The sequence below is a fragment of the Vicugna pacos genome, chromosome 12 (genome assembly GCF_048564905.1).
Source record: "Vicugna pacos chromosome 12, VicPac4, whole genome shotgun sequence".
Taxonomy (NCBI): domain Eukaryota; kingdom Metazoa; phylum Chordata; class Mammalia; order Artiodactyla; family Camelidae; genus Vicugna; species Vicugna pacos.
The window spans coordinates 59,771,711-59,786,665 of record NC_132998.1 but is presented as its reverse complement, the minus strand read 5'-3'; the positions used below and the strand labels follow the sequence as shown (position 1 = coordinate 59,786,665).

At 39.2% G+C, this 14,955-nt stretch overlaps 1 protein-coding gene across 7 annotated transcripts in view; it reads right to left on the bottom strand.

Annotated features, from left to right (window-relative positions):
* Nucleotides 1-283: 283 nt before the first annotated feature.
* XPNPEP3 (X-prolyl aminopeptidase 3) overlaps nt 284-14,955 on the bottom strand; it is a 56,444-nt gene continuing 41,772 nt past the window's right edge. For 4 of the 7 annotated variants that reach the window (XM_072973584.1, XM_072973585.1, XM_072973588.1 and 1 more), the window contains 3 exons: nt 13,346-13,498; nt 8,390-8,436; nt 5,577-5,877 (listed from right to left, as the gene is read on the bottom strand). In XM_072973584.1, coding sequence (XP_072829685.1) covers nt 5,674-5,877; nt 8,390-8,436; nt 13,346-13,498 — 404 coding nt within the window. In that variant the 3' untranslated portion in view covers nt 5,577-5,673. Of the gene's footprint in view, nt 3,352-5,576; nt 5,878-8,389; nt 8,437-9,013; nt 13,499-14,955 lie in introns of those variants that run through there. The other 3 variants (XM_072973583.1, XM_072973586.1, XM_006207116.4) reach the window with 3 other exon arrangements.

Below are 14,955 nucleotides of genomic sequence, written 5' to 3'. Positions count from 1 at the left end.
ACTCTTAGAACTAATATGTAAGATCAGCAGGGTCACAGGATACAAGACAAACATATATAAATTAATTGTATGTACGAGATATGAACGTAACAAATTTAAAACAATATGCTTTTTTTTGGTCTTTTTTTGCCTTTAACATTTAAAAATAATTGAAGTATAGTTGATTTACAACCTTGTGTTAATTTCTGGTGTACAGCATAATGATTCAATTATACATATATATTCCTTTTCATATTCTTTTTCATTATAGACCATTACAAAGTACTGAACATAGTTCCCTGTGCTATACAGTAGGTCCTTGTTGTTCAATATGCCATTTAGAATTATCAAAAAATTAAACTATAAATCTAATTAATGAAACATGTATAGGGCTTATATAAAACAACATTAATGAGAGACATAAAAATAACTTTTCAAATAAATAGACAGTGTTCATGGAGTGAAGGACTGAGCATAGTAAAGATGTCTATTTTCACCAAATTGATGCAGTTTGACAAAATTCCTAAAAATTCCAGCAAGTGTTTTTTTTTTAGGTTGCAGACAAGATTACTCAAAAATTTATGTGGAAAGGCAAAGGAACTAGAATATTTAAAATAATTTTGGAAAGGAAGAATAAAGCGGGAGGAATTACTTTACCTGCTTTAAAGACTTACACAGCTATAGTTATCAAGACCGTGTGGTATTGGTAGTGGAACAGACATACAGATCTATGGAACAGAGCAGAAAACCCAGGAAAAGACCCACCCAAACTGCCCAACTAAATTTTGATAACGGTACAAAAGCAATTCAGTGGAAAAAAGAACATTTTCAACAAATGGTTCTGGAGCAATTGGACATCCAAGGACCACCGAAACCAAACCAACAAACAAGACCTTTGACCTGTTCTCACACCTTATACAAAAATTAACTCAATATGTATCATGAACTTAAATATAAAACATAAAACTATACAACTTTTAGAATAAAACATATGAGGAAATATGCAGGTCTTAGAGCCAGAGAGTTCTTGGACTTGACACTGAAAACATGGTCCAAAAAAGGAACAGTTGATAAACTGGACTTTATCACAATTAAAAATATTTGCTCTGTGAAAGTCTGTTAAGAGGAGCTACAGAGTGGGAGAAAGCATTTGCAAAGGTAGGATATGACAAAGCACTAGTATCTACAATGTAGAAGGAAATCTTAAAACTCAATAGTCAAAAACCAAACCAATTAGGAAATGGGCAAAAGTCAGAGATATTTCATTGATGAGTATGTATAGATGGCAGATAAGCACAGGAAGAGATGCTCGACATCGTTAGTCACTAGAGAAATGCAAATTAAAACCGCAGTGAGGTATCACTACATGCTCATCAGAATGGCCAACTTAAAAAGCTGTGACACCACCAAATGCTGATGAGAATTTGGAGAAACTGGATCACTCATACATTGGAGGTGGAATGCAGAATGGTACAGCCACTTTGGGAAACAGTTTGGCAGTGTCTTTAAAAGGTAAATGTGCAACTCCCATAGAATCCAGCAATTGCGCTCCAGAAATGAAGACTTCTTTTCACTTTGAAATCCATACACAGGTTTTAGCAGCTTTATTTACCATAGCCCCAAACTGGAAGCATCAGATGCCCTCCAATGAGTACTGATACATGCAACCACTAAATGACTCTCCAGGGAATTATGCTGAGTGAAAAGAGCCCATCTCACAAGGTTACATACTGAATGATTTTATTTGTTTAACATTCTTGAAATGACAAAATTATAGAAATGGAGACCAGATTAGTGCTTGCCAGGGGTTAAGGAGGGAAGGGGGTGGGAGGGAAGACGGTGTGGCTATACAAGGGCAACCCGAGAAATCGTTGTGGTGATGGAAATGTTTGGTATCTTGACCATATATCTATGTCAGTATCCTGGCTATGATACTGTACTAGAGTTTTGCAAGATGTTCACATTGGAAAAAACTGAGTAAAGGGTATTGGATCTCTGTATTATTTCTTACAACTTGCAAGTAGAATCTACAGTTATTTCGAAATAATCAGCTTAATTAAAAGAAAGTGCTAGGCATTATTTTAAGCTATAGACAGGAATGGATAAGGCATTATCTCTGCCTTCAGGGATCTCGTAGTCTACCTCGTGAGGGGCTGAGCACATTGCTGCGTTGCTCAAGATACACACAGGGTCCACAATTTTGGACTTCCCGGAATTTCACAACCTTGTTTTGGTAGAAATGTTGCCTCCAGTTACCCATTTTCCTCCCTCACCATCCATTTGCAGCTGATCTGGACCAGCTGCAAAATTTGCAGTGCCCTGCGCAAAATGAAAATGCAGGGGTCCTTGTTTAAAAATGATTAAGAATTTCAAGACAGCAACAGCCAAACACAACCCATGTGCAGGGCCCTTCTGAGCTCAGAGGTCTATGTGACTGACTGCACAGGTCATGGTCTTGTGGTGCTGGCCCTGCTTGTGATTCTGGTGGGATTACCAATCACCATCTCACCTCCTTTGGCAGGAGGTGGTCATAAATCACTCAGGAGTGGTCATTCATAATATCTCATTGCCCTGGTTCCTTCTACTAGAATCCTTTCAAAGGGGAGTCATATATAATGAAGCAGGGAGAGATCCCTCTTTTTCCTCTGAGATGAGTTATTCACTGAACAAATATTTATTGGGTATCCTCTATGTGCCAGGCTCCGTGTTACATGGCACAATGGTGAACAAGACTGGTATAGATAGTCCTAGCCCTCATGCAGCTTATATCTGACAGGTAGAGGCAGACACAGCAATGAATTACACATTGGGTTAAAGCCAAAATAAAAGAGTAAGTGGAGATGCTGTGAGGGAAGATAACCAAGGTGGCCAGATATCTATGATTCCTATTCTAGAGCTGAGGAAATTGAAGGTAAGAGAAGGTTAAGCAAATTGTCTTAAGATCAGAGAGCTGGCAAACGGCCATGGAGAGATTCTAACCTAGGCGTGTCTGACACCAGTTGCACCATGCTGATTTGGAAAGCACTTTCCTGCACTCAGAAGGGAAGCAGCATAGTGTAGCAGAGTTCTTCAGGGCTCAGGTTCTGAGTTGTAGCTAAATTCAAATCCTGGCTTGGACAAGTTACTTTGACTTCTGTAAAAGTCCTGCTGTTCTCATTTATAAAATGAGGAGTGACAAGGATGGCTGCTGCAGAGATTAAATGAGATACCACACGTGGAAGGCACAGCCCAGCACATCACGCCTGCTAAGTGCTCAGTGAGTGTTAGGTTTGCAGATCAGCTTCAAGTCCAGAGAACTGAATTCCATCCAGATTTTCTACAGACTCTAGGAAGCTGTGTAAATCACATCCTCAGGGAGCCTGTTTTCCTCATCTGTAAAACAAGGATAATGGCGCACCTCACCATCATAAGCCTAAATGAGACAATAACGTAAGTGAAAGTGTTCTCCAAAGGTGGCAACTCTATTATAGATCTCTTGGGGATCTCCTCTGACCAGTGGGCCTGACTCCCTTCTCGGATGCAGCGGTCCCTCCCTGCTCCGTGCCACCGCTGTAGCTGGCGATACTGCATTGTAATCCTTTACCTAATTCTTTACTGGCCAGTGTCTCCTAGCAGACCAGGAACTCTGTGTGTTCCCTCTTCACCGTTGTCCCCTTGGCACCTAGCTCAGTTGCAGGGAGGGAAAGTGGAACGACTGCGCGTGGGGCCTGCCCCCTGGGTGTTCGCACATGGGGCACTGTGCTTGGGGACCCCTCATCTGACAGCTTCGTGTTGCTACGCCCCTCACGTATTTCACCCACAGCAAAATTTCAGTTGCAGGGAGGCTCTTCTGCCAGTAGTTTGTTTGTGGAGACTACAAATCCACATTTGCTATTAAAAGGAAAGGTCTGTAGGGTTCTATGTTGACCCGTTCTATGTTGCTCCCTACTGCATTAAGACGTCTATTTATTTGGGATACATTTTGTTATAAATTATTGCATTTTGTAGTTATGCTGTGCTGACATGTGCTCTTGTGAGATTCTTGAGGCTCAGATTTACTGTGGAGGGAAACGGACACGTCATCTCAAAACAAGAAGGGCGTTCAGGCCTTTGGTCAACTGCATGTTCCCACGTTCCCTATGGAGCTGCCTTTTGGGTGGGCGTGGATCTGGGGATTCCAGCTCTGTTCTCACCACTTGCCTAATTCCCTCTGTTCAGGGGCTACACTTGAGCAGTCACCTTTGGGGCAATGCCAAGGGTATCTGTATAATTTTCCTTAAAGCTCAGAATTAACATTTTAAAGTTAAGAATGATCATGTCATTCAAAGAGTTTGGGGACAATTTTTTGGGGGTATAATTTTTATAAGTAATATATTGGATGTGAGCTGGCTGGGAATGTAGCTAGATCTTTTATATCAATTCCTATGAAAATTCTTCCTTCTTTTCCTATAACTTGGCATTTTCCTGGAATGTAATCTTGACATAAAATGATGTCATCCCATCAAAAATTCCAAAGTAAAAGAAAAAAAAAGTGAATTGCGGATGGTTTTTAATCCTCTCCATGTACATTTTTAAACATAAATAACTGATGTCTCTCAGAAGATGCCTTTTGGTTGTACATCAGTGTGTCAGGGAGTGTTTCAGTTGTCCAAAAATGATTTAGGTGAACATGGTCAAAGTGGTTGCCCAGGACCAGAATCAGATATAAGATGGATTCTAAATGGTATAGAATTAAAAGTTGGGAAGAAACTAGAGAAGGAACTCAATCAAGAACATATTTCATAATTTTATATATGTGAAATCTAAAAAAAGGACACAAATGAACTACTTATTATTTATAACTTAGATGATTGATTTCTTGAATATGTATAAGCACACTTACTGTCCTTTATGATTGGATTACAGCATTCTGTTGATTCTTATCTTGTGGTTGGCTTTATTCCTTTGATAACTATGTAAGTTTAAAAAGCTAAAGCTCTAAACTGTTCTTAGAAACAATGAACAGTACATATATGTAAAATTTTAAAAATGTATATAGAAATAAAATACTGTCTACGAAAAAAGCCAAAACAAATAAAAATAAAAAAATAAAATGAATTATATAACAAAATAGATGCAGACTCACAGATAAAGAGAACTAGTGGTTACCAGTGGGGAGGGGGAGGGGAAGGGGAAGGAGCAAGACAGAGGTATGGGATTAAGAGACAGAAACCATTATGTATAAAATAAGTGAGCAACAAAGATATATTGTACAGTACAAGGAAATATAGCCATTATTTTGTAATAATTTCAAATGGAGTATAATCTATAAAAATATTGAATCACCATGTTGTACATCTGAAAGTAATACTGTAAGTCAGTCACACCTCAATAAAAAACAAATAAATAAGAAATGTTAAAAGCAAACTCATTTCATAATTTCAGTGCGATCTTTTGCAAGTTACAAGGTGTGTTGCATCAATTAGCAACTTGATCAAAAACAATAAAATGGTGGAAAAGCTGTTAATTTTTAGATGTTTGAGTCAGGAAGTTATCTAATCTTGTTATTTTCTTCTATATCAGGAGAGCTTCAGATTTATACCCTGGTCTTGTACATTAAATAAAAAAGACTCCTGGACTTGGTTGGAAGAGGGTTTATACACTGTTTGACTTAATTATTTGTACACTCATAAAATCATAAAATCACAGAATCTGTTTGCCTTTAAGGTCTATTCCTCACCCTTTCCCTGTGTTGCTTCCAGAAAGCTCAGCTCCTGCCAGCAAGCGGGCCTTCTGTGGCCTAGCTTCTGCAGTTGACTTGGTTCCTTGTCTTGAGAAACTCCACTTGCTTCCTTCATCCTCCAGCCTGGAGGCAGAGGCTTCCTGCTGTTGCTCATCTTGGGGATGTCTCACCATCCCACTCGACTGCTCTTTCAGTTCCTGTGAAACCCATTCCTGATGTTACATTTTGTATTTAAATATTTAGAGTAGCTTAGAGGGTTCACAATGAGTTGACATTGCCCTTGAAAATGGAAGGGAACATATTTAGCTAAGTTTGAGAAGGTAATGATACTGAAGTCTTGAAGACTGTGGAGGAATGGGCTGTGGGAATTGACGTGTTGTGATAAACACCCTGATCTTGGAGCCAGGAGACTTCTTCAAAAGCCTGACTGCATCAACCAGCTGTGTGATTTCAGGCAGGTCACTCCATCTTTTTAAGACTCCTATTATAAGGGGGTTGGACAAAGTCACTAACATCCCTTTTACCTCTAAAATTCTGAATCTATGAGAGAGCTGGTTCTGGCCCCACCTGGTAGAGCAATGTAAAATAGGATGGTCTGCACGACAGCTTTTCAAATATTCGGAGCCAGCCATCAGGCTTCCCTGTATCTCTCTCTTCACCCAAAATAGCCTCCCCTCTTTCAACCACTTCTTATAACACTATTTCCTGGTAACTCTCACCTGGGCATGTCTTTTTAAAAATAGGTACCCCAAAATACACACGATTCTTCAGACATTGTCTGATCATTGCAGGGTCCTTGAGATTACAAACTCTTGTTATTTGGTGATAATGATTTAGCATTTTATTAATTCTTATCTTAATTACTTAGATATTGTCAACCTCAGTCTGCCTTTAGTCCTCCTTGCCCACAAGGTAATATAGTTAAATACTTTATTTTATTGTGGTAAAATATACATAATATTTACCATTTTAACCATTTTGGAGGGCTTAGTTAACCTCATTTTAATTTTATTTCTTAGAAAACCTTTTTGTTTCAGGTGCTGCATAATTTGACATCTGTATACATTACACAGTAATCGCCAACACAAGTCTAGTTGCCATTTTAACCATGTTTAAGTGTAAGCTCAGTGACATTAAGTATATTCACATTGTTGTGCAACCATCACCACCATTCATCTCCAGAACTTATCACTGTCCCAGATTAAAATTGTTCCCCTTATACAGTAACTTCTCCTTTCTCCTTCACCCGGACCCTGGCAACCACCATTCTACTTTCTATTTCTATGAATGACATAAGTGGAATCATGGAATATTGGTCCTTTTGTATCTGGCTTATTTCACTTAGAACAGTGTCTTAAAGGTTCATCCATGTTGTAGTGTGTATCAGAACTTAATTCCTTTTTAATGTTGAGTAATATTCCACTGTATGGATATACCACATTTTATTTATCCATTTATCTGCAGATAGACATTTGGGTTGTTTCCATCTTTGGGCTATTGTGAATAATGTTGCTGTGAATGTGGGTGTACAAATATATTTGAGTCCCTGCTCAGAAGTGAAATTGCTGGATCAAATGATAACTGTAATTTTTTGAGGAACTACCATATTCATATATTTGTCAAAAGCAACTCTTTCAGGTTTCTGCAGGAGGACTCTGAACCTGCTCTAACTACTTCATGTGATGTCAAGTATAATTTATTATGCATAGCAATGTCTACTATAAAGTAGAATCATTCACATATAATGTATAGTACACTGCCCAGATTATAATCACTGCCGGGTTCAGTTATAGTTTATTAGAGATTTTAATCTATGTAACATGCAGAGAAGCATAACCAAACACTGAGCAATGAAATATTAAGTAGCATTTTTCAAGATGATTACTTCTATAAACATTTTTGATATACCATTGTAGGCTTCCTAATCTCAACTTTCCTAGGGGAAGAAAGATAGCATTTAGTTTAGGCAACTACCCAGAATCACTGGGCTTTAAAAACTGGTGGAAACTGGAATCAATATTTACATAGTGCCACATTTTTATGTTCAAGGTAGCTCTACTCAGTACAATTCTAGATTTTATAACCCTAAATTAAATACCCTAAGTGATGTGCCTTGAAATTGGTATGCTGGGAGATACTGATCCCTTCTGTCCCTCATGTCCAGATGGATGGATCTTGGAGCAGCCAGAGCCCCCTTACCTGTCCCCTTATCACCAGGAGCCATGGACTCACTGAAATATGGCCAAGGAGAGGTGCTACCATCTGGTCATATTCAGCACTACTACCTGGTCCAGTTCAGCAGCAGGTGCTGAGTACACTGTTGCTCATTAAAGACAAGGGAGCCATGGAGTTGCTGGTGCAGTTGGTGTTTCAGGTGCCTAAGGTGCTAGGCCAGGGCTCCTTGCAGCCCAGCCTCTGCTTCATGTACACTGGACACTTCTGACCTCTGTGGTCAAAGCTATGGGCTGGGTGACAGTTCTAAAACTTCATGTGCATTCTGCGATTTATAGCTTAACTTGAAATAGTTGATGTAAACGATTTGAATTTGATCGGAAATCCACATTACAAGAAATTTCACATTGCATTTGTCAATGAAAGGACATTATTAGACTCTTTAAATTCAGTTTCAGTTGTAAATTAGTGAGATTTAATGCATATACCATAAAATTCCTCTTAAAGTATACAATTCAACGTTTTTAGTATACTCACAGCTGTGCAGCTGCCACTACCATCTACTTCCAGAACATTTTCACCACCTAAAAAGAAACCATACCTGTTAGCAGTCACTCTCCATTTCCTCCCACCTGCAGCCCCTGGTAACCACTAATCTCCATGAACTTGCCTATTCTGGACATTTTATATAAACAGAATCATACAATATGTGTCTTTTATGACTGGCTTCTTTGGCTTAGAATAACGTTTTCAAGGTTCATTCATGTTGTCACATGTATCAGTGCTTCATTCTTTTTTATGGCTGCATAATATTTCATTGTATACATGCACATTTCATTTATCCATTCATCAGTTCAATCATAAATTTTTTTTGTGGGGAGAGGTAATTAGGTTTATTTATTTTTAGAGGAAGTACTGGGGACTGAACCCAGGACTTTGTGCATGCTAGGCATGCACTCCACCACTTGAACTATACCCTCCCCCTCAATCATAAATTTTTGAATGACCATAAAAATGGTTTTAAATTTTTCATCGCAATACATGGGCAAATAAGTTTCTTGTGACTATGAAGACTCTGAAGACACTGTCCCCACAAAGTCTGGATCAGGAATCGTGTGTAGGTGTTTCAGCCTGTTATCAAAGAAAATCATGCTACCAGAAGTAAGCTAAGTCTTTTATTGACATTTAAAAATTATCTTTTGGAAGTGTTACACAAATTTTAAATATTTCTATAAAACTTTGCACAATTTTTTCTTCTAATTATGTAAAGGGTATGTAATTTTTTTCCTGTAAGTCACTTGTACACATTCCTAAGTCCCCTTAAGTTTATTCCAATGTGCCATACAAAAAAATATCTTTCTATGTGTGCCAGGAAGTGAAAAATGTTGGAAAGCATGTCTTAGCTTCAGATTTTCAAGAGGATTCCTAATAGGAAGAGATGGCTACCCTTAGGATTTATATGGCTTCCCATGAAAGTTCACATATTTACAGTTGCATAAAATTCATCTTTCATAAAATCCTCATGGCTGTACTGTACTGTCTGGAGTGCTGCAGGGGCTGTCTGGGGACCATTTTATGGAGAGTCAATCTTTCTCCCCACCAGCTTTCTTGAGCTGTAATTAACAAAACTGCAAAATATTTAAAGTGTATATTGTGATGATTTGATACATGTGTACATAGTGAAAAGGTGTCCCCCATCTAGTTCATTAACACATCCACCAACTTACATATTTACCTTTTCTTTTTAATTTGGTGAGAATATTTAAGTCCTACTCTCTTAGCAAATTTCAATTGTACAATACAATGTTACTGTCTATAGTCACCATTATATATTTTAGATCCTTGAGTCAATCTAATCCAGTTTCTTCCCCTTCTATGACTGATAAAATTATCTCAAGTTTACTATCATGACTTTGTGACAGTAGTTAATAAATACCTTGTAAAATAAAATATTTTGTAAAACAAAAATGTCACATTTAAAGCTATAAATGCTAGACTCAAAAATAACACACACACACACACACACAAAACCATACACTCTTATATTGTTTTACAGTTTATTTTAAAAATGATAGTAACAAATGCTCTTCCCTTTTGGGGGAATGACATATCTATTCTCAGTCAATAGAGCCTTAACAGGTAACAGCATTTTGTTCAAACTGAACTTATATAATTGCACAAAAGTCATACAAAGCATTAAAAAATGCTCAAAAGATTGCAGTTCTCCCAGATCCTCATGGAGCACATCCCAAGAGGCCTTGGCCTCAGTGGGGACCCCTGATCTGAATAATACTGATGCTTACCCCAAGCTCCTCAGTGAGGCACAGGTGGAGGGGAGAGCAGTTGGGAAGACCCACGTGCTTTGTGACGGTGGAATTCTGTTCTACCATGAGGGTTTAATGATGTATTCACCTTCGCATATCAGGATTGTCAAACACTTCAGATTGAAGTATATTTGCCCAGGCTTAAAATTTAACCCTATCAGCTTAAGTTTTGCACTACAGAGCCCACTTCAGGAAACTAAAATTTAAAAAAATTAACCACACCATAAAAACTTCTTCCAAGCAGGGGCCTTTATGCTGTCATCATCCTGGGCCCTCAGTTTCTAATGGACACACACAAATAAGTTATACTAACATCAATCATATGCCGGGTGAGGGATGACAGATAGGGTCAAACTCAAATCTCAACTGTTTTATGGAAGGCAGTTACTGGAAACACTGTTACAAAGGACCATGAGGTCACAGCTGGACTGGGGGGAAGGTCACTGTGCTGTGCTTGTGATCTGACATGGACATGGGACAGGGAGAAGAAGCACTCCTGCATCACATTTGCAATCTTTCTATGATTAAGAAAGCTGAAGAGGATGTTGGTTATATGAGTTTTGAAAAATATAACAAAGCCAAGTTTTCTATTTTGATGAGTTACAATGTCTTTCTACAGGGATTAACTTATTTTATGGATCTTAATCCCGATTAAGATATAATGTCTAGAGTAGGAGTTTTCCATTTCTGACCTTACAAAAATTAATGAAAAGAGAACAATGTTTTGAAAGAAGACACACAAAGAGAACTTTAAGTCACCATGAGAAGTACCTTCCTAACTTGGGTATGACTATGGGAAGAGAGAGTTATTACTCCATATTTCTACTGCTGTGTTTCAAACAAGAAAGAATCCTGGTTTCTTGATTAGAGGGAAAAATGGCAATTCCTGAAAGAAAACCATAAAAGTATGCAGCAGAGACCATCCAGATACACTTCTTTCATTTAGATGACATTGTTAATATTTCAGCCATATCTTCAATTCAGGGAGAAAAATTCTGGTGTAACATTTGAAAGATTTTTTAAAGGTTACAGTTTCCACTAGGAGAACCTGGTGTATATGTAAAGTATATATTATACTGAGACCTGGAGGGAAATGTGGGGTACATCTGTGATGTGGCTAAGAATGAATGAGATTCCTGCATTGTGCATAATTATCTGCTCAACAAATCCTGAATACATCAGACAGTCCCCAGACCACTGCTCTGAGGTGTTCACCAAGTCATCTCTTGATGGTTCTGACAGTCTGATTCAAATGTTAGCTGCTGTGGTTAATCTGGGACTCAAAGGACAATATGGCTGGGTCAGGGACTACAAACCATCAGAAGAATTCTGCAAGAGTCATTCTTGCAACACCTGCAGAACTTGCTGGGAATCTAGCTGGAAAAAGTCTGTTTCATTTCCAAGTAGGCTGTTATACATAAAAGCCACCTAAGCTTTTATCTGGAAAGTTGAAGACACAGAAAATGATTTATAGGAAGAAAAGGAAATACTGTATTTCAGGACTGTAAATCAACAAAGGAAACCCAATTCAAGAGAAAGGTTGTTGGGTCACAGAGGCCCAGGAGCGAGAAGCCGGAGTTGTGGGTTTACTTTCTGTCCTCTTCTTTTAGAAGGTAACACAGGACTGAGAAGCTGGAGGAGGTGCCGAGGGCAGGCACAGAGATGACGACTGCAGCTGTGCAGCCATCCATTCCCACAGCTGCTTAGCAAAGCCAAGCGTCTGTGGCTGAGCACTGTCAAGACATAAACTGTATCACTCTGATTTATACCATTACCTTTGCCTCCTGATGCAGTCACTGCCTGTCTGTGCTGGATGCTGTGCCTCGGGTTTTTCTGACAAGACAGGCAAATCTCTGGCCCTGCAGGGAGCGTTAACCTCCTATCCAGTGCTTCTCTAATGCAGATACATGCTCAAAAAAACCCTTCAAATTTATGCTCTAACAATCAGAATGTTTTGTGCATCCTGGCATCATATTCAGGTTTAAAGGAGGTGAACACACTATTTCTTAAAACTTCCTTCTATGACAGAAGCTCTCAAATAAACCATCTGCAGTCATCTGGCTCTGTTCACTTTACAAACTGATTTCTGTATAACGACATCCAATGCCAGGTCGAGAGAAATATGAGCCTTTACCAGTGCCCTCCCAGTGCTAATGTCCAAGAAAGGAAAGGATCACAGGGTGTTTACTGTGACTTGGTGGGTTCCATATTTTGTTTTTATTGGCACTAGAGGAAATCACAGAATGATAACCAGGGTGTCTCTCTAAATACTGGGTACCATTCCTCTGACTTTAACAGGATAAGCAGAGGATCTGCCCTTGGCCAGGGAAGCAGCTACAAGGGTGTGCTATGAGGGTCAGTACATTAAGAATCTATACAGAAAGTGTGGATGTCTGGGAAGAAAATCATCTTGAGGTCAAGAACAGATGAATGGGGATCTGATCTTTAGCAGACACATATATACTTTTCTTTCTTTTCCATTTCCTTATCAAGAGTCTAAACACCTTCCAGGTCCCAGGCAACCAGATAGTAAGAAAGGCTCAAAACAGTTTTGTTTGGTAGCTAGGACTGTTGGACTCTGGCTGAATGGTGGGACCGCAGGACGCCAGTGCCCGAGGGTTCCTGTGGCTCCTGCAGACACATGGGCTTCTGAGTAGGTAGGTAGGTGGCTGTTATGGAAGGCATGTACTGGCCACCCACAGTCACTGACAGGTGGCTTCTAGTGCAGGCAAGGACCTTGGTGATTCGCTCAAAATATAAGCATTACAGAAAAATCTTAGATAGATTTTGGCAAAAGTGCAGAAAGGGAAGGACCTGGAGAGAAGGAGAGAATTTTCTATATGTTTAACTGTGTTAACTGGGATGCATAAACATACATACCAAGATCTTTCTTTACATCTTAAAATTAAACTTGTCCGGGTCATTAATTCTACAGAATTAATGTTACTAAAGTTGCAGTAACATAAAGTCCAAAAATTCAATTTTCCAGATTTCTAGCTACTTAAAACAAAAAAGACCACATAGACAATTATATACACTCATACAGCGGCTGCACTCCCCAGTGGAACACACGGGGACCCCACCGGAAGCACAGGTGCACAGAAGCCAGCGTCCACCCCTCCTGAACCTGAGACGCACGTGGGCCGCAATGAAGGTCAAGAGGCCTTACTGCATATCTGCTCGATGTCATTCATCTCTTTGGGACAATCTGCAGAAAGGATGAGAGGTGAGTCCTCAGTCACCACTACATCATCCTCAATTCGTACACCAAGACCACGAAACCTCTCTGGGGCGTCTCTGTCATCCTCTGGAATATAAATACCTGAGAAGTAGAAAAAAGAAGGTGCTGTTCAGAAGTAGCAGTGACTGGATGATTAGGGGCAAGTAAGTTAAGCTCTCTGTGTTACAATTCATCTGTAAAGCCGGGATCCTGATGGTACCCACCTAATAGAAATGTGGAGACTAAATGAGATAATATGCACAAAAAAGTCTGGTACATAAATGGTCAGTAAATGCTGCCTACCGTTACTAGAGCTATCATGACATTACTGTGTTTGCTGGGCTACAAGACCTATACAACTGCAGCAATGGTGACCGTTGTTCTGTTGTGTCCCAGTGCCGCAGGCAGGCCACTGAAGTTACTTAATTGACAAGTATGTAGGTACATATTGGGAACCAGTAAATTATATAAATGCATTCTTTCTTTGCCTAACAGTCCCTTGGAGAAAGGGCACTTCGGTAAAATAAAGACATAATGCATTGAAAAATGTATTTAAAAAAATACTATTTAGATATTATTAGCCTCAACAACCAGAAGCTGCAGAAATACTCAAATAAGCCATAAATACAATTGATGTATGTGATGTAAGGAGGGAAAAGGAAGATTTTAATGAACATTTGAAAAATTCTAAGAGGCCAAGGTTCCCTTTCTAATCATTAAGTCAGACAGACCAGGTTTTTTTATATTAAAGAATGGTAAACTTCCTTCACTGTACTCACAGCTGCTATTCTGTGATAAAAAGACAAAGAGCAGCAAAGGAAAATGTAAAGTCTAAGGAAGTGCCCAGGTGCCAACTAGACTGGATTCAATGGTACATAAGGCTACAGACAGCAACATATGCCTGGCCTCAAAGGGTGGCATAAAAGATGTGTCCCAGCTATAACTTAACATAATTTGGAGGTGAAAACACTTGATATTTGAGATTGAGATCTGCTTTCATGACAAAAACAGCATCAGTGTTTAAAAGTGACTTGTGATTTCCCTTCACACTTCACCACAGCCACCACTTCACTGAATGCTGCCCAACATTCACACCGTTCAAGCCACGGAACCATTAGATCGCCAGCTTTCCCTGAAGCTTAGGAGAAAGGATTTGGATACCAAAAAGCAGAAAAATGCAGGCATTTCAGTGCAGTTTGCAGAGGAGCTGCAACTGAGAACATGGGGAGTCTGAGTGGCCCTACAGGAAAGCACTGAGCAGCCCACCACTACGGCATGGGAGACTAGTTCAAATTGGCCCCAGCAAAGGCAGGGTTAAAAAAAGATTTGTTTCTTAATATCTACTTATAGAAAGTATTCCCCACCTGTTATTTATTGGAGGAGTCAAATTAAATAAATTGTGCGATGTTGAAGAAGAAAGCTCAAGAAAAATCAAAAAGTTCCCATCTACACTGGAGAGATTCATTTTCCTACATCTCCTAATTTGATTGCTTTGGTTCAGATAAAAATAGAGTGTTTACTTTCTATCTGACAGTAGAATTATGTGTTCCCATGGATTG